Source organism: Sesamum indicum, linkage group LG2 (genome assembly GCF_000512975.1).
Source record: "Sesamum indicum cultivar Zhongzhi No. 13 linkage group LG2, S_indicum_v1.0, whole genome shotgun sequence".
NCBI lineage: Eukaryota > Viridiplantae > Streptophyta > Magnoliopsida > Lamiales > Pedaliaceae > Sesamum > Sesamum indicum.
The window spans coordinates 4,431,508-4,457,730 of NC_026146.1; the positions used below are offsets into that span (position 1 = coordinate 4,431,508).

The following is a 26,223-nucleotide window of genomic DNA, read 5'->3' on the forward strand; positions in this document are numbered from 1 at the left end:
TAATATATTTAATCTTTCTCGAGTAGAGAACGCATATGAAATTTGAAATCTTCTTCAGGTAAATGTAAACTCATGTTTTCTCCACCCAATTTTCTCATTGCTCCTTTTTTGTGCTTGATCGTTGAATGCTAATTGCCGAAGTTCCTGGAATTGTGATTTTTTCCCCTAAGGGAGAAGAAACTGTACATTTTCTCTTCAATTCTTTGGTTTTCTGCTTATGGTGAGTAAGTGAATGATGGGTCTTTGGCTACTTTGACTGTTTGTTTGTGTGTGCGCGCGATATTTGCCGTAATTCTATGCGGAGTTTTACTCAATCGCAAATGTTTTTGTTTTAATTTGGAATAAGAGAATTTTAAGGCATTATGGGTTTTTACCTATCTTTGGTTGAGTTGAAGAGTTGGTATATTGTGAAGGCAAGTTAGTTTTCATTTTGTAGAAGCCATTTAATCAAGTTCTGGAATTTAGTTATTTTCCATGCATAATTTAATAGTTTTTTTTTTTTCTTGAACTTTGTATATTCTATAATTGAACACTAGTTCCCTGGCTCTATGGATTACTCTGCTACTTCATTTGATGCTATTAAGCATTTACTTATTGTGTGTTTGGTTCACTTGAAGTTTTCCTGTTTGCATAAAAATGAAGCATACAGAGTAATGCCACCCAAATGATAGAAGAGATAAGGGAAAAAGAAAATAATAAATACTTTGTACTATAAAACCTTTTACGAAGTATTATAAATTCGAGTAATTGTGGTTGTTCCATTTGAAGAAAAGAGACTTAAGAGACTTTGTTTTGGAGTTATTAAACAACTTAATTGTTGTACTTGAATGCTAATTTATATGAGCATGAATTGCTCAATATTTGCTCCCACTTTGCAAAATTGGGAAAGAAAAGATCTTGGCTACTTCTGTAATAGCAAATCAAACCATTCCGTTTCATCTTTTCCGCAGTGGATTCACAATAAACATCTCTTGTACTTTGACTGGGATTGGACTTGGTCTTTGTACACCATTTGGCTTTGGGGTGTGATTATTTTTAAATTACTGAGTTTTGTAATGGTCATTTTATGCCAATTTCAGGGTCATAGTGTGTAAGACATCTCCTCCATGCTTTTTCTGTTATTTAGTCTTCGATGGTTATCTTATTACAGGTCTTGACATTAGACTTTTTATACAAAGCTGATATTTAGTTTATCTAGATGACATTTTTACTGCAGAAAATCTGGAAATTTTCTTTATGCTAAGAAATTCTCAAATGTATAACAATCAGAAAAAAGATATTAGCCATTAGATGTGAGCGAAATGTAAGCACGATTCATCCCATGGTTTCCCTGAATGCAGCAATGGAAGATCAGCAAAGTAATGCGGCACAGAATTTTGGTGCAACTGTACAACCAGTTGTTGTTGCAGCATGGAGGTATGATGAACCCTCCCTCTATGTCACTCCATTTATGTTTGCTGAGTAGCTTCCTTTTCCTCGAGTCATAGGAATATAAGAAGACGGTTATGCTTGATATAGGATGACTAACAACTACTGGTTATATTCTGAGCAGGGGAAGGTTTAAAATACCCAGTCATAATTTATATATAAATGTGGCTGCTCATGTCTCAAACAAAGCGTGCATGAAAGTGCTGGAAGTAGCAAGTACGATGCCTGAGTCGTTATGCCTAGAAATGTTCCCACGGCTTGATGTATGGCCTGCATCCTTTAAGAGCTCGCCACCAACTGAACAAAGTATTGCACTGTTCTTCTTTCCGGAGGGAAGGTGGGGGAAGAAATTTAACTCTAGTATTTCTTATTTCCCTTCCTTTTCCCCCCTATTTACATGCAATGTACTTTGACAGAGGTGAAGAGATTCTCGATTGCCTGCTGAATGATGCAATCTGCACCGACTTTGCCCTTAAAGGAATGATTGGCAAAGCAGAACTCTTAATATTTAGTTCTCTCCAACTGCCAGAGAAACTTCACAGTGAGTCCATTAATCATTGTATATATAGAAGCATTGTTATGCTTTTCACTTACATGAAGTGACATTGTCTGTTCCATTTCTCTTTAATTTGCAGGATTCCAGGGGAAACTTTACTTTTGGGGGGTCTTCAGGGGACAACAAGCTGCTTCATATGATCAATCGGATTATTATGTTAGAGTGAGGCAGATTTTATCTTCAAATTCAGGTAATTACAGGAGCTTTGAGGGGCAAAGTTCAGTAACCATTTCGAGCAAGCACAGTCCTTGTAAGTCCTTGAGAAATGTTGTCAGTCATGCTTCTGCTTTATATTATTATTCGTTTAGAGCTTGAAATTCAGGTTCTTCTTTGCAGATATAAAAACTTCTATGAACTTAACTGTTCAGCTAGAATTTTCTATTTGATAATTTTATGTTATTTAAAGTATTGACAATTTTGCCTTTAAATTTCCAAAAAGAAATTACCCAAAGGACTAAAGGGAACATAATCTAAATATTAGGTCCTGAAAAATTTTGAATTAAATATTATGCACTAAGATGGTAGTATGATTCTGAACTTAAACTTTAAGGATTCGTCAATGATATTTGTCTAACAAATATTCAGCAGCAAATACTGTTCATTATAAGAACAATCAAATGTTATTTAATGAAAATTAAACACATCATAAATGTTTACAAGATCTGTGGAGATGCCTCCATTTGTTTAGATGTCAATCTGTTTTCTGGCTGTATGGATGTACAAGCTATATATTCAAGTTTGTTTTTAGGAATTTGGTCTTCATCTTTGGCCTGTTCGTTTGTTGTTATGAATATATCTTGTGTTCTTGTAGCATGGATATTTTCATGGACATTTTATTTCTTATACATTCAATTATTTCTATTATTCAGTTCTTTAGAAGATAATATGATCTGAAAACTGTAACTCTGAAGCGTGTTGATGATGGTCTTGCTCGACTTGCGTATTTACTTATTTATATTCTTGTGTATACCTGCTTCTCATTTACTTCATTTTACTGGTAACCTACTATTATGTTGATGCACTTGATGGGCATTTTGATAGTATATTCCTTCTTTTTGTTGCTTCCTCTTCCTTTTGCCTTTGTGGATTAGCAAATCATGCTGCTAAAGCTGATAAAAGGGGGAGACGTTTAGATGATGCTTGGGAACATGCCAGACCATTGGATGAGTTGAGACAGAAGGCAGAGTGCAGGTATTGTGGTTTTGTTTCTACACATGGTGGAATTTCACGCCTTAAGGCACATCTGGGGGGAGGGAATCCTAGAATCCGCTTACCAGCTTGCCATAAGGTGTCACCAGAAGTTAAAAAAGACATGGCTGACTGGTTCAGTCAATGGGTCAAAAACACGAAAGCTCTTTGGACCAAGGAAATTAGAGGTATGCCTTAACCCAGATACCATATGGTAACATCATGTGCATACTTTAGTCTACAGTCTTAAATTTTGTGGCTGAGCATAGAGCAATTGCCTGTTTGTGGCTGCTGCTATTTAGATGATAAGATTCAGTTACTCCTTTCAAATTTTGGCACTCCTTAGATGTTTACGCAGTGTTAATGTCTCATGAACAATGACCTAGACCCTTATCCGCTTCGGTTTTTTGAGACAGATATTCCAAGTAACTGATAAGACTTGCAACAAAGGACAAGAACTGCTTTTTTAGTGTCTAAATACCTACATCTTTTATCTTCACCAAATACAAGGAAGGTCACTGAGTGAATGAATCAAATTGTTCTTTGGTTTTTTCTTATGCACATTTATTGCTCATCCATTTCAATAATTCATTGAATTGCTAGAAAACCTTTTGTACAACATGATGATAATAATTATCAGATAGGTAATGACCACAGAATTTAGTTTTGTCATGTTAGAAACTAGCTTCTGAATGTTTATTCGTGTTTGAGTAAATCTTTAACAATCTTAGCAGTTATTTTTTCCAGGGGCAATAACTAACATGAAATTTTTGATATACTAGAAAGATGGTGCAAGTGACAACAGACATTGCGCCCTAATATATTTTATATTATTCTTATTTTCTTGCTGTATGTTGTGGTGGGTGCTAGCAGAAGCGGCAGCACCTACTGATCAAAGGGGAAGGCCACATGATGTTGCTTGGGAGCACGCCAAGCCATTGGATAAGACAGAATGCAAGTATTTTAGCTTTGGTTCTTTACGTGAGGAGATTTCACATCATAAGGTACATTTGGGTGGAGGAGATCGGGAATCGCGTATGGAGGCTTGGCCAGAAGTGTCAACTGAAACAAAAGAAGTCATGTCTGAGAGAGTGAAAAATTCGATGGCCACTATGTCACCCGAAATAAAAGGAATCATGTTTGGATGGGAAAAAAGTTTGGCGGCATCTAGGATGAAAAAGTCTCAAGGTATATTCATTCATGTGACTTGAAATTTGAACTTGTGATTAACCATTGATTCCTGATGAGATGACTTCCTTATTTTCTTCTGATCTTCCATTCTTGGGGTGGGAATGCATGTTTACAGCAGCTGGTGCACAGGCCGAAACAAGGGGAAGGCCACTAGATAATGCTTGGGAACACGCAAAGCCACTGGATGAGGCGAGGCAAAAGACCCAATGCAATCATTGTGGTTTTGTTTCTCTATATGGAGGTATTTCACGCTTAAAGGCGCATTTGGGTGGAGGGTGCCCTCAATTGCAGCTGCAGGGTTGCCCTCGGGTATCACTAGAAGTCAAGAGTGTGATGGAACAGTGGTTCAATGAGTGGGTAAAAAATTCATCGGCAGCTTGGACAAGGAAATCTCATGGTAATCCTTCAGAGATACATGATGAAGTAATGTTACATTTAAATTCTATTTACTGTTGCAAATAAAGATTGACCAAAGGGAAAAGATGCTTTATGCTTCTGAGCTTAGCTATCTGAGATATTAGCTATCAGTTTAGAAATAAAGTGTGACGATACTTTTATACCTGATTCTTCCATTGTTTAGCAAGTTTTTGTTGTGCCTAAATAGCAGGTTCAGCCAGACATTCTAAGAGGGGAAGGCCACTAGATGATACATGGGAACATGCTATACCGCTGGATGAAATACGACAGGCCACAAAATGCAAGTATTGTGGTTTCATCTCGAAACGTGGAGGAATTTTACGACTAAAGGCACATTTGGCTGGAGGTGATCCAACAACCCACCTGGAAGGTTGCCCTAATGTGCCGCCAGAAGTCAAAAGTTGGATGGCTGAAGGAATGAATAAACGTAGGAAAGGATCAAAGGCTGTACCCTTGGAGACTGTTGAAAGGGTGTTACAAGGTAAGATTCTATTAGATAATATGCGAACTATTTTGCCCCTCCTATGATATCATTGAACCTGCACTTTTTGTCAATGAAATGAAACTATTATGTCTGCACATTGTAATAATTCATCCCAAAATACACGCACCTGTATGTAAACACGAATTGCGTTATTAATGCTTTGTACACAGAAGCTGAGAGGAAAGCGAGCGAATCACAGTGGTCTGCAAAGCGTCATCACATCCTCCAAGAAACCCTCGACGAGATCATGAATAAGAGCCTGAAAAAGAGTCTCCAGAAAATAATAGACGAGAAGAATGCCAGGCTGCAAAAGATGCAATCTGAAATTCAATCACTGGAGAGTCGGTTGGCTTCAATGCCTTAGCGGAAATGATATTCAGGCAACACCTTAACCAACTTTGCATCTAGCTAATATTCCTACCAAGTTTAGGCAGATAGATGTATTGCACTGGATTCTCCCAGCTTTGTATTTCAACTTGCTCCTTCTCCTGTGTATATGATCAGCAACATGTTGTGTTAAAACTTCAACAAAATCTTGAGATGTTTGTATATAACTCTTGAACTAGTACGGAATGTTCTGCCAGCTAAGTGATCCTTATTTAGAAATATGAACACAAAAGTCTTATTACAACTATAGAATCACCACATATATATTAATACATCAGTTATAGTAAGTTCATTTCATTAAATAACTGACCAAGTCTAGGAGGGAATAAGTTCAGATTTGCAGTGAGAAACTTATTGATCATGTCGCTGTCAGTAACACTCTATCCAGCTCATGCTTGGCTGCGTCGTTCGTTTAATTGGAGAGCGATAGCCTGGATTCATTTCTGGTGATTATTCTGATCCCAATTCTTGGATGGCCATATTTTTCTATTTCAATGTAAACACTCTCATCGAATTTTATTTCAAAATGGTCAAACAAATGCAAATGCAAAAGATAATAAAGAATTTGATGCGAATTTGTAAGCAAAAGTTCCTATATAAGATTAAAATGAATTGATTAAGTATAGTATCAAAATTGCAACAACTCGTTAGACATAAACCATGGTTTGTTCTTCAGAATTTTCTCTTGAAGGTTTTGGATTCAAACCATGGTGTGTGCATGAGTAGACTTGTCGGGGAAGAAGAAAAGAAAACAATTGCAACAACTCTTTGTATTTTAAGATTGAAGAATTTGATGTTATCCAAAAAAATTCTCCAAAGTTTGATAGTTAATTGCTAAGTGTGAATCATGTGGTACTTTCTGTTTAGAAGACTAATAGTGAAGTAAATCTTGAACAAAAAAGAGTGTTTAATGCAATTTACCCACTTAGATTCGTAAATTAAAAAATATAATTTATCTGTATTTTTTAAAATCAATCAATTTATTTTTCAGTATAAAGATTATTTTATTTTTTTTAAAAAAAAACACATGAAGGTAAATTATTATTTTTTTTTATAGAGGGTAATTTGCTCATTTACGATATTCATAATATTTACATTTTTTTAACAAAAGAAAAATCTACGGGGTCAATTTGATAATATTTTGCAATTATAGCCCCAAAATTGCAACAAATCTCAAAGTGGAGGACTTAAAAAACAATTCCCTTTTTCTTTTCTCCCTTCCAAATGGCAGAGGTTGCTCCTTCCCTTCTGTTCATGGGTATATGTAGTTGTTCTTCAATGTTTCTACAACTTTGCTCTAACAAGGCAACGAGTCCGCCTCTGTGGGTTGCCCCTGTACGGCGGGACATGTGCATGTGATTAATCCTTACTAGGGTTTGGCAAAAGAAGCCCAGATACAGAAAGAATATAAAAGGAACCTGGTAGAAATTTTCTTTTTTCTTGTTGCCCATAAAACAAACTCCTCTGAAAAGTTTTCTTTATTTGGGGGCTCTTCACATTACAGAAAAAACAGATTAAAAAAGAAATAGCTTGAAAAGATCGATTCTTCAATATGAAGACCCAAGATCCGTCGTATCACTCAGTTTTTGTCATGATCAGTCCTCTGTTTTGATTTTCTTTAATCTCGTTGCGTCATGGTAAACTTCATACTCCTTTCTCTATGGGCCTTTGTTTCTTGGAATCATCTTGTTTCTTAAGTGTGAATGTGCATTGTGAATCTGTATATATGGGTGCCCCTACAAGTTAAAGATTCCGTCTTTCAGAAGCGGGTTTGTACTTTTTCAAGATTTTTAGCCTTTTACCAAATGTTAACTTGTTATACTCCCTTTATGCCTTCAGCCCCCAAAGTTTAAAGAGCTTGTGATTGGACTTCAGACTAAACAAAGAATTTACTTGTAGTTCAGAAAGATTGGTTCTTTGGATGTTACTCCGGGACCTACCAATTTATGTGTGTCAGTGTGTTGTAGGGGAGGAGGGTGATTGGGGTGTGTGGATGGTTGGTTGAAATTGAAATATCAATGTAGATACAAGCCTTTGTTTTAGCATGATAATGTTCGATTGCCACTTACCAATGGGAAAAACGTAGCACTTGGAGCCTGCACATACGATCAGTTGTGTTGCGCTGTAAAATTTTGCATGTGCTGATTATTATCTCAATTAGAAAGGTGATTCATGCTTTCTTGACTGCAGAATTTCTGTTGTTCCATGACTGCTTGTTTTAATTGCAGAAGGCTTTACCTTTTCTGTTAGGAATATGTTATCTTGATAAATCTTAAAAGCTGATAAGATCTTTCCAATGATAAGGGATTATATAGAGAATTTTAAGTGGCAATATATTATTTTTCCCCATTAAGAGCAAATCAATTAGACTATTCTGAGATATGCTGAACAGGCAACCAAAAGGCTGCACAATTTGTTTGCATTGTTCATGTGTTTTGTCATTTATCTGTAGAATGTAATTTAAAGAGTTTAGTTTTAAATAGGTTGTATCTTCCAGGTATATCGTGTAATTTGCATAGTATCATCCTGCTCAAAACCTTTCCAACATTCCTTCGAGCTGCTTTTGAAGAAAATAGCTACAAAATTCCTAGTATATTTGACCAGCTTTTGTTAGCATTGACTTGTCTATAAATTCATCATGCAGGGGATGATATGTCTGCAGTGTGGCGATAGAGGATTTGATAATGCCTTTGTGTTCTGTGTCAAATGTCTGGATGTTGCCGTGCATCGGTAAGCTCATGATGTTTACTTATAACTTCCTCTTCCCCATTCAGGCCACATTTCCATTCTGTACGATGTTGTCCCCTTCTTCTTCTTCTTTCTAAACTTGTGTGTGTATCTCTCTCTTTCTCACTGGTTACCAGTGTATACTACTGTTTGGTGCATGCTGTCCTATTATTATCCATAAGTATCAATGTCTGTTATCCCAACTTTAGTTATTCCCTTTCCCATTTAGCTTAACTAGTAATCTTGGAAATTGAGAAGGATACAGAAGGAAAAATAAAAAGGTGATTTATGTCAAAATATGATAAGTTTGACTTTGGCATGTGGCATTGAATTCTAGTGAAGTTTTCTTGTTGATTTATATTCCCAGACTACAATGTTCCTTAGTTGTTCCTATATTGTGGGTTGAGACTCAGTGTTCAATTTGTTTAACCATTAAACTCTTCATTTATCGTGTATGTACATGATTGACTGAACCCGTGCTTGTTTTTGGGTTTTAGGATCTGAACTTTTCTCATCCTTGGATTTGGATGGTTTAATTCACTCTATGCTACTGTTGTTTCAGCTACTGTTTGGATGTAATACCAGAGACTTTTGATGAATTTGTTCGTTGGGTTTGTGACGAATGTGAAGCAGCAGCACAAGAACAATCTTCTCTGGACGGATATGATGCTATTCAATCCCAGACAAGTTATCATAAAGTAGCAAAAAACATTAAAGGGTTTTCTGGAGTTGGAACAGAGAAAAATGATGTAGAAGCAGTTCAAACAAAAGAGCGTGTTTATAAGGCTGGCTCAGAACAATCGTATAATGCTTGTACAAAACTTGATTTGGTTGAAAATGGTGAATCAGCTGGTGGTAGTTCTTCACCTACACAATTAGGAGATATGAATGTTGAACATGCTATTCTTTCTGCAGCCGATGAAAGGAAAAGATGTCAGCCAAGCTCTTCCCAGCAGCTTGAGGAGGAAAAGGTCAAGGACACTCAGATGCAGAATGCTAAGTTATGTGAGGATGTTTCCCTGAAGGAAAATGTGAAAAAGAAGAGAAGGATTATGGAATCCGATTTGGAGAAAGACCAGCATAGACTTGATACATCATCCAAGCAATCCGATGGGAAATGTGCAAATATAGATATAGCTGAGTGCTCTAGATTGGCTAGCGATTCTACACTCCCTAATAAACTGAAGGAAAATGAGGGCTCTAAGCAGAAAGATCAAAGGTGTATCTCCATAAAACCTCATGATCTGGATACTGATCCGCGCATGGCAGAGCATCCTACTATATCTTGTAGTGGATCTTCGAAAAGTTCACAGAAGAAGAGAATTTGTAAGTCATCTGGGGTTATACTACAGGGGCAGACGATACATAGACCTCTCAGGGAAAATAAAGGGCTCAACTTGCAAAATCAATGTGCTAACCTGAATACTGAAGAAAGGAACTTCATCCCAAGCAATGAACATGTTCGGAACAGAGAATCAGAAGGTAGAGAAGAGAAGTCATCTGCAACTCACGGTATGATCGATTTCTACAAAGATTATTCAAAAGATTTAGTTAGCTCATCTGCTGACCCAGTTATAGTCCCAATTTGGAGGTGAGAAAAATCATAATTTGACTACAAACTTTGCTGAATTTACGTATTGTTTGAAATTCTTATCAGTAATTTGCTACTAAATAATGACAGCGGAAGTTTCAATATTTGGAACAAAAAGTATGATATTCTTGATGGGCTTATAGCTCATATGTCCAGCAAAGCATGTGGAAAAGTATATGATGCAGCATGTCAGTTTCAACCAGTGATTCACCTGGAAATGTTACCAAGGTCAGATGTATGGCCAAAAAGTTTTCAGACATCAGAACCCAGTGGTGATAATATTGCACTCTATTTTTTCTCATCTGTGATAAGGTGTAGGTCTACATATTTTTTTCGTGCTATCTATCTGTTACTCGATCTCCTCTTAGATCTCAGTACTTGCTTATAAACTTAGTTTTACTATTTTCCTATTGAAGTAAACGAGTTTATCAGAACCTGGTTAAGGAGATGATGCATAAAGAACTTGCTCTGAAAGGCATAATGCAGAATGCTGAGCTTCTGATTTTCACTTCAACAGAATTGCCACTGTTATACTGGAGTAAGTTTGGTTCCTTCTTGTTGAGACCTATTAATGCTGGAGCCGATTTTCACATAGTAAGTCTTTCAATTCTTGCACAAGCAACCCTGTTACAATAAACAGTCTTGCAGCATTTCAGGGCAAGCATTATTTATGGGGCGTATTTAGGGGCAGACAGAGTCCCCAATCAAAATCTCATGCCCATAAACCGGAGTCAGGGGACAAACCGGCGATGAGTTTGGATTTGACAAATGATACTGGCTTCAGTGGGGGTAAAAACCCTGTGAGAGCGGAGAGATGTTGTTCTCGGAGTCCTTGTAGTCCACTAAGCAACTCTGCTAGTTATGTGTCGGGCACTTATTAGGAGTGTATTCTGCAGCCTCTTCCCTTCAGTCTTTGTTATCTTAAACCATGCAAGCGATCAAAAATGTGGTGTAGCTAACTAGTACGGCTGCTTAACCGGAAATTAGCATTTCCATCTACGTCGAGGGCTTTCTCTCGGCCTAGTGTTTATGATGAAATTATGAATGCTGAATTTGGTCCGAGTGAAAACTACATTTTTCTCTTGGGTCTTGTTTGGTGTGGTTAGAAACTTCTTCTCAACCGCAAAGCATTACATGATTCATATATGCTTATGGTGGGTAGTCTGCCAATTTGACTTATTCAGCTTTTGTTGGTTAGCAGGATTATGTAAAATAAATCCGACTATCCAAGAACATGCCAAACAGTGTTCAATGTAGATAAAGTTGGGCTGACTTTTCGGCTTTTAGGTACTGCAGTTTTCTTTGTCGGAGTGTGCTGTGTGATAACTGGGATTTGGACACCCTCGTTTGCAGGTTCTTTCACTCGCAATTGCCCAACGAAGTCGTTTGTCTTCTTTCTGTTTCTGAAATCGTGTTTGAGGGGACAACACTTATTTTATTCACACTCATTTAAATTATTATTTTGAAAATTGAAAATGGAACCAAGAATTGTTTATTTGAAAAAAGAAAATTGTTACTATTATAATGAAGGTAAATAAAAAATATGTTACTACAATTGAAACTATTATTAATTTATTTAATATTTTATTTTATTGAATTGAAATGCTAAATCCATTTGTATACTATAAAGCCATTGTAACTCTTTGTATTGTAAGATTAAGAATCCGACTTTATCCAGAAAAAAAAAAAAAAAAGAGTTTCGAAAGCTGGATGATTAATTACTATGTGTGTATCATGTGGTAGTTTCTGTTGAGAAGACTAATAGTGAGGTAAATTTTGAACAAACGAAAAACTTATGGGGTGATTTTGATAATATTTTAGAATTACAGCACCAAAGTTGCAACAAACCTTAAAGTAGAGGACTTAAAACACAATTTTCCTTTTCGTTACTACCCTTTACAGGGGCGATGTTTGATTTTTGGAATAATTATATTTTTTTTTTTAAAATTGGTGTAATTACACGTAAATTTCATATAGTTTGAACAATTAAATTTAGCACTCTTGAAGTTCGATTCTGTCTAACAAATAAATTTTCTGTTAGTCCAAATTCACTAAATTTGTTAATATTAATAAAAAAAGTTAAAATTTTTTTTATATTTACTCTCACTTGACTTATTACTGATTTATTGAAAATTAAATAAATTTTTTTATGATCAAATTACCCTCATATGTCTTCACGTGTTAATGCATACGAGGAGGTATATCGTCGCAGTTTAAAAAATAATTTAGTTGCAAAAAAATTGTTTGATTTACAATAAGTCAATCGAGGATAAATATCCATTTTAATTTAGTTTTTTTGTTAATATAAATAAATTTTAACTAACAAAATGACTATTTATTAAATGAAAACAAATTTTAGGAATATTAGTTATAATTTTTAAAATTATAAAAAATTTATATATAATTACACAAAATTTGAGAAGAGTAAATTGTGTTCTCGGCTATATGTGGTTGTTGTGTGTTTCTAGAACTTAGGTCTGACACGGAAACCAGTCTGGCTCTTGGGTTCCTGTGATGTGATTACTCGTCAGTAGGGTTTACTTACGACTTCCCCTTCCCATTCAGCCACATCTTTGCAGTCTGTACGAGATTGGATGGGTTTTGATTCACTCTATTCTACTGTCGTTTCAGCTGCTGTTTGGATGTTATAGCAGAGAGTTTTCGTGAATTTTTTGCTTGGGTTTGTGACGAATGTGAGCAGCAGCAGAAGAAGAATCTGCGGTCGGCGGAGATGATGCCATTCAATCCCAGACTAGTTATAAGAAAGTAGCAGAAAATATTAAAAGGGTTTTCTGGAGTTGGAACAGAGAAAAATGATATAGGGGCAGCGTGTTTGATAAGGCTGGCTCAGAACAATCATATAATGCCTTGTACAAAGCTTGATATTGGTTGAAAATGGTGAATCAGCTGGTGCATGGTAGTTCTTCACCTACACAATTAGGAGATATGAATGTTGAACAAGCTATTCTTTCTATTCCCAGAGCTTGAGGAGGAAAAGGTCAAGGAGACTCGGACGCAGAACGCTAAGTTATGTGACGACGTTTGTCTGACGAAAAAGAAGAGAAGGATTACAGAATCCAATATGTAGAAAGAGCAGCATAGACTTAATACGTCATTCGAGCAATCCCATGCATATGGGAAATGTGCAAATATAGATATAGATTGGCTAGCGATTCTACACTCCCTAATAAACTAAATGAAAATGAGGGCTCTAAGCGGAAAGATGAGATTCCCATGCCTATAAACGTTTGGATTTGATAAATTGATACTGGCTTCAGGTTGTTGTTCTCGTCGTCCACGCACTGAGCAACTCTGCTAGTTATGTTTCGGGTGCATAACAAAGTGCTTGGAGTTTCTGCAACCTCTGCCCTTGAGTCTCTTAACTATCACGAATGTGGTTTAGCTAACTAGCTAGAACGCCTGCTGACCCGGAATTAGCATTTCCAACTGCCTTCAGTTCTTTCAATTTTGTTAGATTAAAAACTACATTTTACTTGTTTAGTTAGAAACTTCTTCTCAACCGCAAAGTCTTACATATGCTTATGGTGGGTCGTCTGCGAATTTGACTTATATTGATTATGTAAAACAAATCCAAGAATATGCCAAACAGGGTTATATTGCATTGTAGATGAAGTTGGGCTGACTTTTCGGGTTTTAGGTACTGCAACTTTCTTTGTCGGACCGGCAAAGTGTGCTGTGTGATAACTGGGATTTAGACACTCTCGTTTGCAGGTTCTTGCAGTCGCTAGTTGCCCGACTGAAGTCGTTTGTCTTCTTTTTGTTTCTGAAATCGTTTTATATATAAGTTGACTTTCCACATTGCTGCATTCGGCCACTCGCACGCGACTGACCACTCCTTTCTTTCATTTGGGGGGACTGACTTTTTTGTTACGTAGCCAAATTTATTATAATTTGGGGTAAAAGTAAAATTGTAAAACTGTTTACTTGTTCAGTTTTGAGAGACGTTGATCACAAGCTACATTCTTGATTTTCATATGCTCAATAATTTACGGTCTAAATTACGATGGATTTTATAAGTTTGTTATAATTATAAATATTCTTTTGAGATTAATGGTTCTTGAATAAATACTTTTAGATAATAAACTGCTATGAGAGGGTACTTGTTAGATAGTCATTAATTTATTTATAATTTTTCAATTCAAACAATAAAAATATATTTATAATCATAATATAGTTTACAAAAGTCCATTGTAATTTACTCTAATTTATGATTTATAAAATATATATATGATGTAAATTTATTTAAATTTTTATCTAATTAAATCGAATCAATTATGAATAAGTGTAATTATATTCTTTCATCATTTTTCTTTTTCTCTTTTGATAATTATATATCAATCAAATGATAATTATAAGATTTATAATACAATTAATTCAAATTCAATCAAATATAATCCAAATCAAATATTTTATTGTACATATGTATATCAATATATGTATAAGTATATGTTGTTGAACTAGATTCACATGGCGGCCGATTTTTTTAATCCGATTTGAAAACTGAAATGATGGTAATGAGACGTCTCCGTGTATTAGGTGGATGAATAGTAGCTTTAATCATTTTCTAATCATCTTACCTGCCATCATCCACCTTTTGCTTTCTATATTTCATCTTAATCTTTACTATTAATATTATTAATTTAACGTACCTTTTTTTATTTATTTAATAAAAAATAATTTTGCCTGCCAAGTTTTGACATTCATGAATGTCTTTTTATGACAAACGTGATTTCTTACGGACACCAAACCATGTCTATTAATAGGTATGGAGAAAATTAATTGAAGTATGTCCATCAACCATGACTTATTCTATATGTTTAGTCATCAATTATAGGGTATATACAGTATATTTATTATGTGATTGATTATTTTTTTAAATTATGTATTAAGTGTATACACTTATTATATATTTAATTTAAATAAAAAATTAAAATTTTCCCAAAAACCATGGAAGTTGCTTGCGATTTCGCCGCCGGGCGGGTTTGAGGAATCAGATTATTTCTTTTTTGTTTCTTTCAGTTAGCAGAAGCAAAAAAATTGAACATGTAACTAATTACAAAACAAAAATAAAAGTTTGGGATGGAGATCTAATAAAAAGCAAAGAACATGGAAGGCTGCTACCTTCAACTACTACTACATGTAATTTTAGGCTTAAATGCAATTTAAACTCTCGTTATATGTGAAAAGAACAAAAAGATTTTATGTAAAAAGAGAATTATTAAATGATTTCATGTGTTTTGAAAAATAAAATAAATTACCCCTATTAACCCATGTATACAGAGTAATTTACTTTATTTTTTAAAACACAGGGCAAATTGCTATTTTTTTTCACATAATTATTTTGCTTATTTCTCGTATCACAGCAAGTAAAATGAATTGTTTCTGTAATTGAAGGGGTAAAGCACAATCTTGATAAAAACTATTAACCATAAAATAGATATAATTAATTCATTTTCATTAATATGTAATTTCCTTTAATATATATATATATATATATATATATATAGTCATATGAAAACGTAGAGTTGACAAAAAAGGACAATGAATTTATAACTTGTGGAAGTAACTGAACGTGATGATGTCCATCAAGCAGAAAAAAACACCAAAAATATGGAATCACAACGTTGTTTTTTCCAATAATTGCAACTTTGACTAAGTGATGAACACATTTACAAATGAGCAAACAAACAAGAAGAAACCGGCAAAATCTTCATCAGTTAGTATCTCTGGTCTAGAAATTCCAGGCTCTGAGAGGCTATATATATATATATATATGTATATACATCATGACAAAAAATATAGTGTGATCATAATTAAACTACCAATTAAGAGCCGAAAATAATATTTGACCCTGTTTCATAAGGCCCACAAAAATTAAAAATTTTCAACTGTAAAGAGAAGAAAAAAGAAAAAGAATTAAATACCCTGAATGGGAAGGCAGTGCCACTTGCTTCAAATTCCAATTTAGTCCCTTTCTTGCTCACCATTGAAGCTGGATGAGTCCACAGCTACCCATTTCTGTCTACAGGTATACAGGGGGCTAAAGGTCAAATAAACTATGGAAAAGATCTAAGGTATTTGGTGAAGGCATGTTGATTTGAGGTGAAATTATGAACGTGGATGGACTTGGCAAGATGTCTAGATTATAGTTATAGTTTCTGTTGCTATGGAGCACAGGGCTCAGGTCATGGAAAAAGTTTAAGGGATTGTAATTTTCCGATGGTGGGGAGAAAAAATTAGGTGGAATTGGAGGAAGAGTGTTGGGATTTGGAGATAGGATTCCTGGGAATTGGCCTGCCGTCCTCTGGATATCTGGTCTAATTTCTATGCCTTCAACTATTCCTATACTTTGATCAAGAACCTGTACTGTTTTCCTGATTCCGTCCGGCGACTTTGTTTTCTCAATGGAGGCGAACCGGGCGGCCGGAGATATTGCGCCGCCCTTGTCCGGGAAAGCGAAGGCTGACGAAGAAGATGAGGTTGTGAGTGAATTGGTAGATGGGGTGCATGTCGAGTTTGGGCCGGTCAAGCGTTGCACTAGTGACATGAACTCATTAGGGTTTGCATGTATTATCTTAGGGGAGACTGTGTATATTATGACCGGCGGCCGTGGGGGCGCGTGGGTGTGGTGGTAGGGTTGAGCTGCTGGAGGCGGCGCCACCGGGGGTTTTCTGATCTTGTGGGAGTCTTTACGTACTTTAAGCGGGGTGGGGCGGGGCCCTTGGAGCTCCCGCTTCGGAGACCGGCCTGAAGGGTTGTCCAGCATGTCCATGGCGGTGGAGACGGTGAGAGGAAGATGGATGGAGATGCAGGTGGTTTGGTGGTGACAATAAATGGTTGTACTAATTGATTTTAGGTGATGATGCTAAGAAGGAAATAAAAATGTAAGCGATTCTAGTCAATGAAGTATTGGGATAATATATATGTTAGAAATTATTAAAATATTTGAGAATATTGGCTAGTTGTGTATTGTAACGTAATGTGCATATACGGTCCGAGGAGGGTCTAGGCCGGTTTCGTAGTGTAATAAATGTTTGAACTTGTCAAACGTTAATTAGGAACGGAGATTACAGGGTTTTAATTGGCATGTAAGATAATTGGGATCAGAATCGGACGACGGAGCTTCGCATGTATATAAGCTTCAAAGATTCTTGAATCGATGCAACTACCTAGTTTAATTAATATTACTACGTATGTAATTATGATTCTCTCCTACATGTTGAAGCTGGTGAATTATACACGTAATTAATTTGATCGGACACGATACCTACACCCTTAAACTATTATTAGAAGAATTTATAAACATTTAATATTTTATTTCATATTATTTTTTAAAAGATTTTCAAATATAACTGCGTAATATCTTATAAGTTTCAAATATATTATAAGATGTTTTAATTAAACAATAATTATATGGAGGAAGAGAGTATGAATTAGGCAACTTGAGTCAGGAAAAGATCAACTCTATATTAATTTGTATCGTCAAAGAATTAAGGGTAGTAATTACGTAATCAGTTGTGCGGTCAAAGTTAAAATGGTTTTGGATTAATAGATGATCGTAGGATGTTAGAATAGGATTTACTCCTTCAAATTCATTGTATTTACATGAAGTCCATTTCCCATCTACAGACAAAGCATTGAAGGCGTGGGGTGGGTACAGTCGATGCGTGTGTATTTAATTTTATTACAACCCCCTCTACATTAATATATTACAAGATTTAATATTTAATATATCCACATTTCTTATTGAAATTTAATACCACCCGAAAGTTTTGGTAGTTAATTGACTGGAAGACTTGATTGGGTACGTAGATTTTATAGTTTTAACATTGACTTTTGTCAATCAATCTTCCGATGCTGGAGAATTTTTTTCCTTTAAAAAAAATTATATATATATATATATATATATATATAATAAGGACAAATAATGGTCCTCTTAAAAAGTCATCTAACTCTAGAAACTCAAATTGCTGCATTGATTAGATATAATCACGTTTCTAGAAGTAATACATATCCACTTTTGTAGCTATAAGGTTTCATTTTTCATGAGAAAATAATGTAAATAGTAATTTTAGTAGTAGAATTAATGGTGATTAAGGGTCTAATCATATTCAGATTATCTCTAATCTGCTCACTGTTTTAGCCAATTATGAAAATAAATTCTTAGACAAAATTAGAGTATGCATTTTAAAGAATGCTTTATTAATATTTCGGACATGTCTCATAAATACGTTTTATTTCATCAATGTGTAAGCCATCTTTAGTCAGAATTCAGTTTTCGCAACTTAATTGGATGTTCTTGACTTAGAGGGTGTTTGTCGGAATCTATTTAAAAGATTTTATAAGCTCGTACATTTTATAAGATATTATTTTATTTTAAAAATATTTTTATGAATAAAATTAAATTAAAAATCAATGCTTTCGTGCCGTGGTCCATCGTCATAAATTGCATTAAATGAGTGAATTGATAAAAAAGATTTACAAGAAATGAATGAACAAAAGTCGTTTTGCTGCTAAGCTTAATTGATTAAGCACTAGTATTCATTTAATTATTCTTGACCCTTCCCTTTCTTTTTTTCATTTTTTTAAAATAAAAAATATCCATATTTCAATAAATTGAGTAATATATTTATTCGACAGAACATCAAATCTCAATTGATATATCAATGTAACCAAAGATAATAAAATAAATATTAATTTTTAAATATATTAATATTATTAACCAAATCTCGATTTATTATATCGACATATCCTATTGAAATATTAATAGCAAAAAAATAGAATGAAATGCTAAAAAATAAATTTCTAAGTATATTAATGTTATTTATTATTTAGATATTTTTAATATTAATAATTATTTATGACATATAGATAATGTTACTGGTCCAACCACTATTAACCCAATAATTGAATCAATAACACGTGACCCACTTAATTTTTCGAGTCAACTAATAGTCGGGATTGCAAATATTGATTCCTACTTTCTCGTAAATTATTCTTCATATTTTACTATTTTCTTAGGAAAAAAAAAAAGAATAATCATGTTTGGCAAACCACCAAAAACATGGATGAAAAAAGATGTATACGTTTGTGGATGTCATTTCTGGTATGATGATTTGCTTAGTATGCACGAGTTGACCCACAACCCGGATGTCGGTCAATCCCCGGATCCGATCAAATTGACCAGATCCAATTGAGTATGGCCCATTTAATCTGTTTGAAATTGTACGAGAAAAGTAAACCCGATTAACTAAAAAGCTTGGGCAAAATCCATGTTGAAAAGTGAAAAGGTCGTACTTTTCCAGTCAAGGTCCGATCCGGGTTTGAAAATTTTGGGTTGTATAGACCAAGTCGAAAGAATTTCTTGGCAGAGAGATACATACATACATTGTTATACTTTTGGGAGTCGGAATATCTGTGGACTTTGTCTGAATTCCAACGTCCTTTTGTTAGTTTGTATGTCACAACATTGTCCTTTTGACAAAACGAGGATCATTGACATTTTTATATAGTCTGATATGATTTTTGGCCTTTCATTTTGGGATCTGGCTCGTAAATTAAGGTACCTAATCTGCTTTAACTTTTGTCAAAAATCATATTACTGATCATCTGCAGTCATTTTCAGTCAAGGCAAACCATTTGCTAAGAGAATCTTTTATTTTTTTCCCTCCCACACTAACTTAAGCATAAAATTGATTTTAGTTGGGGACACTCTAACAATCTGTTAAGAGTTTTTAGACTTCCAAACACTTTTTGAATCGATTATATGTTAAGGACATCTTAACAAGCGTAACAATCTGTTAGTGTTTTCAGACATCCAAACACTTTTTGAATCTATTACATATTTGGGACATCCTAACAATCTGTTAGTGTTTTCAAGCCCCCCAAACACTTTTTAAATGTATTACATATTGGGGACATCCTAACAAACCTAACAATCTGTTAGTATTTTCAGATCTCCAAACACTTTCTAAATCGATTGTATATTGAGGACATCCTAACAAGACCTAACAATCTGTTAGTATTTTCAGACTTCCAAACACTTTCTGAATTGATTACAAATTCCAAAATCATCTTAACTAAACTCATTTGATCTCCTTTTTCTTTGGAAAATTTCTGGACGGATTAAATTTGGCCAAATCAAACTAATCACAAAGCAAGTGTAATTGATCATTTTTCCTTAACTGTATATTAATATCACGGGCTAGAATTTTCCTTTTTCTTTAGTTTTTTTCCCCGCTGAACGGGATTAGATTGGAATTTTCCGTTTTGATGAAAATGACCATAGATTTGTTAACTACGCGGGTGACCACTTGTTTCTCCATTGATCTGTCTATTCTCTCATTTAAAGACAAAACAGGTTCTGGAACATGAAAAAAGTTATTCGAAATTGAGATTGTCAGATGAGTCCATCTCATAGATGTGTACATTTTCATATTTCAGAACGCCAAAAGATGTCCTACGTACGTTAAATTCATAGAGACAGAGGTGTCTAAACCAACCCTTCTTGCACAATATGCAAGGACACTCCCTAACCTCAAGAACAATGTAGATAAATCAACTCAATCCTTAAACTTTTGAAAAACAGCAACTTGATTCCCTGATGCAGGAGACAGTGTATCGCTTTTCTCTCTCCTCGTTTCTTTAACCCCCTAAACTGTACACATTCTACGTCAAGTGTTTAATCACTCAAGGTTGATCTCTTGTAACATGTGAGATTGATATTAAGCAAAGACTTAAACTTTTCTTATAATTGAAGAGGTCACACTCCATGCTCCAATAGTGACACGCGAATTCCATAATGTGAACGAGTTGTCCAAATACGTGATCAGTTTGTGAACATAGTGCATCCGTTTCAGCCTCACATGCACAAACATACGTCGATTGATGTAATAATTTGATTAGTACTTATATGGTCATTACATGGTGGCGGTTCAATTAATGTTGTTTCCATTGAAGGAAAAGAAAATCGATAGATGTACTATATGACACTGTGTGTCTGCCTCTATTCGTGAAAATGTGCCTTGCCCTTGACACAAAGGCACCCTCATGGTCCTGCAGCCGCTCGTTAACCTGTGTACTAGTGAGACGTTGCGAGCGATAACAAATGACGATGATGCTGATTCATTATCAGGATGTGACTCCATTCAATGAGAGATCAGATTGTGATTCTTCTTAAGTTGATGATCGATCAATTATCAGGACCATGTACGTCGTACCAGTTAGGTACATGTACATGTTCCTGGTGAGTATTTAGGTTTACATTAACATCAAACCACTGCTCACTGAAAACTGCATGAGAATTGTGAACGTTGAGTCTATTCACATGTTTCTTCTTGCATTGATGTCACAGACTATCTTTACGTGAACAGAATCTGAAAGTATTGTTAACTGATCAACAAGGTTGAAAGCCGAATGAACAAAGAAATCAGATAATCAAGGTTGATGATCGAAAGTATGCGTTTGTATTATTGCTTTATAGTTTCGCTTGTCCTTGCAGTATACTATGGTCTGTCTCCGTTCCAAATCTTATTGCATCTTCTATTCCATTTATTACATACACACTGCGTGTACAAATTTATACAACATAAGATGTAATAGAATTTGAAATAGAAAATTCATTTCACTCAAAGCTATAATTTAACAGGAGAAAACGAAAACAAAACTTTCACTGTCCTCGCCTAAAAGCATATGAGTGAAGTCGGTGTTGTCTGGTTGCTCCATTTTGGATGTGTTGCAAGAAAATGAGAAGTCAGGATAGAGTGAACTTTCACTTTCGACATATGGTCCTATATTAACATGGATGTCCTCAAGCTTCGTTCAAGGTGTCAACGTATTCTTCCCTTTGTGTGAGCTACACATTGGTGCAACGTACGTAAAATGCTCTGTTTACTCAACTGTCCTATTACATGCCCTTCTTCGCTTATCTTTTTGCATACCCAAAGAAAACAAAATGCCATCTTTTGCCATAATTTTCAAGTTCTTGGTTATTTGTTGCTTTCTAATTAATGATACTTAAGAAAAGAACTGTAGGTTTTTAATTTGACACGGAAAACAATTTATATGGATGGTGTACTTTGATATTGAATATTTCTTATAGACTTTATTTTCATAATGCAGTTAGCAGTTTGGAGGAGTTACAGCACCGATGGAGAACAAAGTTGCGATTGACTTGTCTGAGAACTTTGCCAAGATTGATGAAGCTGGTCTTTTTGAAAATGCTGCGACAGATTCAACAAGTGCATATTATGTAAAGAACATGGAGCTAGCAGAAAAGGAGGATGATGTAATGACTAGAAAAACTCTAGTAAAGATGAGAAGCTTTGATCTAAATAAGGAATCACAGAAGGAAAAACCTATGCGCAAAACTAAGTCATTCAGTTCTCACCTGTTACTAAATATTGATGAATTGATTAACCGTGTCGCTGGCAGCTTTGAGGGGACGAGTACATTTTTAAGTAATTCCGACAGCGATGATGAAATACGCTTCCTCTCATCCATTTATGAATCGTCATTGCCTCCAGAAAGTGTGACTGATGTTATAACACTAAGAAATCCCAGATCAGGTGAGACATTTCTTGACTTTTTCAGGAAGTTCTGAAACACTTATTGCTGATACAGCGTGTTGCCGTTGATATAAGGCTTACAAGACCTATTGATTTGTGATCATCAGGTGTATCCTCCCCAACTGGTGAGGAGGATTCTGATTCATGCAGTTGGAGGAAAATACAGATTGAGCCTCCATTTCGCATTTATCTGAAGGTAAATCATCATTATCGATCGTCTCACAGAGCGAAAATTGTGCTGATGAGAACTTTATTTCTTCTATCACAGTTTGAAGATGTAAATCACAAAGTAAAGTTGAAGGGAAACAGGAACTCAGGTGTAGAGAAAAGCATACTGCAAGGGGTAAGTGGTTCAGTATGCCCTGGAGAAGTTCTTGCTCTCATGGGACCTTCAGGGGGTGGCAAAACCACTCTACTGAATGTTCTCAGTGGGAGAGTGAAGAATAGTGGAGGAACCATTACTTACAATGATCAGTTATACACGACATCGTTGAAGCACAGGTAAATAGGCAAATCACGTTTTCTTTTTAGCCTGACAATTTAGTTCAAGAACCTGTTTTTGCTGATGGAAATGATTTTATGATGATAAAAAGGATTGGATTTGTCCTGCAAGATGATATTGCGTTTCCTCACCTGACGGTGAGGGAGACGTTAACTTACTCTGCGTTGCTTCGTCTTCCCAACACATTGTCGAGAGAACAGAAGAAAGCAAGGGCAATGAGTGTCATCTCAGAGCTAGGCCTCGAAAGGTACTCTCTTGATAATTTGATACATTTGATAAATACTTTCATCATCATTGATTCAAGTAATCTGAGGTTGCCGCTGTTGTAGGTGCCAAAACACAATGATTGGTGGAACGTTCGTGCGAGGAGTGTCGGGAGGAGAAAGAAAACGAGTATGCATTGGCAATGAAATTCTGCTCAATCCTTCACTTCTTTTCTTGGATGAACCAACGTCTGGCTTGGATTCCACCACAGCCCTTCGTATCATTCAGATGCTCCGTAACATTGCTCAGGTAATTATTCCTCATACCATTTCCATGAGAAAGAAATTCTGATCATCAACATCTATTTTTCCTTTTTCTCCATTTGATAGGCTGGGAAGACAGTGGTGACCACAATACATCAGCCCTCGAGTAGACTATTCAGTAAATTCGACAAGTTAATTCTCTTGAGCAATGGATGCTCATTGTACTTTGGAAAAGCCTCAGAAGCAATGTTGTACTTTTCATCCATCGGCTGCTCTCCGCTTACTGCTATGACTCCAGCAGAGTTCCTGATTGATCTTGCCAATGGTAATATTAAGGACAAGTCCATTCCTTCAGAGCTGGAGGATAAGTTTTTACCTGGAGGTGAATGTTTCGAGTGTAAAGATGGAGGGCCTTCACCTGTTGATGTCCATGAGGTAAAACAAGAAAAACTCTACCACTATAAAAAGATAGTATCTTGCAGTATCACTTCTATTCAAATATTATCATCTGAATGACTTGTTTTTGCAGTATCTTTTGGGGGCTTATGAATTACGAGCTTCTAACATGGAGAAAATACGAATAGGTAGACCTGTTATCATCACTCAGAATAGGCGTAGCGCAGAAGAATGGGGAGCAACTTGGAGTGCACAGTTCTCTATTCTCTTTCAAAGAGGCCTCAAGGAGAGGCGCCACGAGTATTTAAGCACCGTTCGAGTTGTTCAAGTCATATCAACAGCAGTTATTGTGGGATTACTTTGGTGGAATTCAGATGCTTCATCGACCATGAGAGTTCAAGATCAGGCAAGTGTGGTACAGTTTGAAACAGTAAAAACAACATTTTAAGATTTGGATTGAGCAGTTAATATCATTCTAAACTTTTTACCATGGAGTAAATGCAGGCAGGACTACTGTTCTTTATTTCAGTATTTTGGGCCTTCTTTCCAGTTTTTACAGCCATTTTCACATTCCCACAAGAGAGGACAATGTTGGCTAAGGAGAGATCAGTCGGCATGTACAAACTCAGCGCGTATCTTATAGCCAGAAACACCAGTGATCTTCCTTTGGATCTCCTGTTGCCCATTGTATTCCTTACAATCATCTATTTCATGGTCGGACTGAAGCTGACGTTACCTGCCTTTTTCCTAACTCTCCTTTCCATTTTTCTCAGCATTATTGCTGCTCAGGTAAGACAAAAGCATACGTCCACATCTATCACAAACGCCATAATCTCGCTATCAACTCTTTCCATCTGAAACCTTTTTCCAGGGATTAGGACTAGCCATAGGTGCAGCGTTCATGGACGTTAAGAAAGCAACGACATTAGCTTCCATTACTGTCATGGCATTCATGTTATCTGGTGGTTTCTTCATTAAGGTACCATGGATGCATACAATCCTTGAATTCTTTCAACTGATTAATCAGCCTACAAGAATTGATGATAGTATACTTATCAAGTTCTTTTCCATGCATACGGTGCAGAAAGTCCCTCGGTTTATGTCCTGGATTCGGTACGTATCTTTGAACTACCACACATACAGGTTACTTTTGAAAGTTCAGTACAGTTGCGTAGGAGGGCCACCAAGATCAGTAATTTGCGACTCTGCCTTCATCAAGGCAGAAAGGCTTGGCTACGGTGGAACTGAAGCTGCAGCGATTTTGGCGATGATTATAGGGTACCGGATGCTGACCTATATACTCCTCAGAAGAATGAAACTACGGAACGAGGCATAATAACCTCTCATTCAGATACCAAAAGTTGGCAGCTCCACTGATGTTATTTCCATTTCCTCATCTTCCTAAATAATCAGAGTTGGTAACTTTTTCTGCTTCAAAATAATCTATTCAACAGTAATCGGATGCATTGTTCATGAACTACAAGCCAGAAGCAGTTGATCAATGAGCAGACCACATGAATTTCGCTGATTTTCTTTCTTTCCATCAAAGCTGAATAACTTATTGCAACATTAATCAACCTAACCACACCATCAAATTTTACTTGATCATCCTTCGTTTAAATGCATCCTCCACAAGTCCTCTGCCACTAAAATGTATTTTCATGTCAAGAAGTATGTGATAATCAATGATAGATTTTCAGAACTAATTCAAACAAGAGATGAAAGCCAATTGACTTGGGCTTCATGTCATTGCGCTTGTTCTGAAAGCAATCTCTGATTTGAGGTTATAAGAGTTGCTTCATTGTCCTATTTAAGCCCATATATATACGTTGGCCTATTAAAGCTGTCACGTGCTCTTGGTTAAATTATACCGAACTTTTTTAAAATTTGACATAATTATAAATATTTTTTATTTTTTTAAAAATTATCAATATTCCCTAATTTGAACGATCACTTAACATTTAGTTCAATCTATTAACCTCCATTATGTTTTCATTCATTTTTTGTGGTAAACTAATCAAAATACTCTTGTGGACTATAAATTATAATTTTACTATTTCTTTAACTTTTAAAAAAAATATAGTAAAGATGAAATTCACAATTCAATCCCCCATGAAAAAATACATAATTGTATCAAATATCATGTTGGTATTAATAATTTTTTAAAAAAAAATAGTATTAATAATTATGCTAAAGCTTAAGGGAGCGTATAGTAATTATATTACGGGCTTAAAGCTGTGGAAAAGCCCAGAAGCGTAAGCTTTATTTTTATTTCTATCCTAAGTTCACACAATATCTAATA

General features: G+C 35.5%; 4 protein-coding genes across 12 annotated transcripts; 3 read left to right on the forward strand and 1 right to left on the reverse strand.

Moving 5' to 3' along the window:
• Positions 2–5,832, forward strand: LOC105179636. Of its 6 annotated transcripts, none has more exons than XM_020692067.1 (10): positions 2–58; positions 1,341–1,416; positions 1,553–1,765; positions 1,845–1,969; positions 2,064–2,234; positions 3,076–3,360; positions 4,043–4,360; positions 4,479–4,760; positions 4,968–5,261; positions 5,435–5,832. In XM_020692067.1, exons 2-10 carry the CDS (start codon positions 1,343–1,345, stop codon positions 5,626–5,628), a joined length of 1,956 nt encoding a protein of 651 aa, XP_020547726.1. In that variant the 5' UTR covers positions 2–58; positions 1,341–1,342; the 3' UTR covers positions 5,629–5,832. The 6 variants fall into 6 exon arrangements, with proteins under 6 accessions (XP_020547726.1, XP_020547728.1, XP_020547729.1 ...); XM_020692069.1 differs by having other exon boundaries at positions 4,971–5,261; XM_020692070.1 differs by having other exon boundaries at positions 4,482–4,760.
• On the forward strand, positions 6,886–10,908 carry LOC105179671. Of its 4 annotated transcripts, none has more exons than XM_011103324.2 (6): positions 6,886–7,420; positions 8,296–8,381; positions 8,941–9,969; positions 10,060–10,281; positions 10,386–10,507; positions 10,618–10,908. In XM_011103324.2, the coding sequence occupies exons 1-6, from the start codon at positions 7,355–7,357 to the stop codon at positions 10,848–10,850; spliced, it is 1,758 nt and encodes a 585-aa protein (XP_011101626.1). In that variant the 5' UTR covers positions 6,886–7,354; the 3' UTR covers positions 10,851–10,908. The 4 variants fall into 4 exon arrangements, with proteins under 4 accessions (XP_011101626.1, XP_020553939.1, XP_011101633.1 ...); XM_020698280.1 differs by having other exon boundaries at positions 6,887–7,816; XM_011103331.2 differs by having other exon boundaries at positions 6,887–7,288.
• Positions 15,634–16,930, reverse strand: LOC105179693 (protein MKS1). Its single transcript, XM_011103346.2, has one exon. The coding sequence runs from the start codon at positions 16,760–16,762 to the stop codon at positions 16,031–16,033; it is 732 nt and encodes a 243-aa protein (XP_011101648.1). The 5' UTR covers positions 16,763–16,930; the 3' UTR covers positions 15,634–16,030.
• LOC105179700 (ABC transporter G family member 22) lies at positions 21,818–25,551 on the forward strand. Its single transcript, XM_011103358.2, has 11 exons — positions 21,818–21,861; positions 22,111–22,556; positions 22,664–22,752; positions 22,825–23,057; positions 23,150–23,305; positions 23,388–23,571; positions 23,652–23,960; positions 24,055–24,327; positions 24,426–24,710; positions 24,793–24,900; positions 25,006–25,551. Exons 2-11 carry the CDS (start codon positions 22,139–22,141, stop codon positions 25,255–25,257), a joined length of 2,307 nt encoding a protein of 768 aa, XP_011101660.1. The 5' UTR covers positions 21,818–21,861; positions 22,111–22,138; the 3' UTR covers positions 25,258–25,551.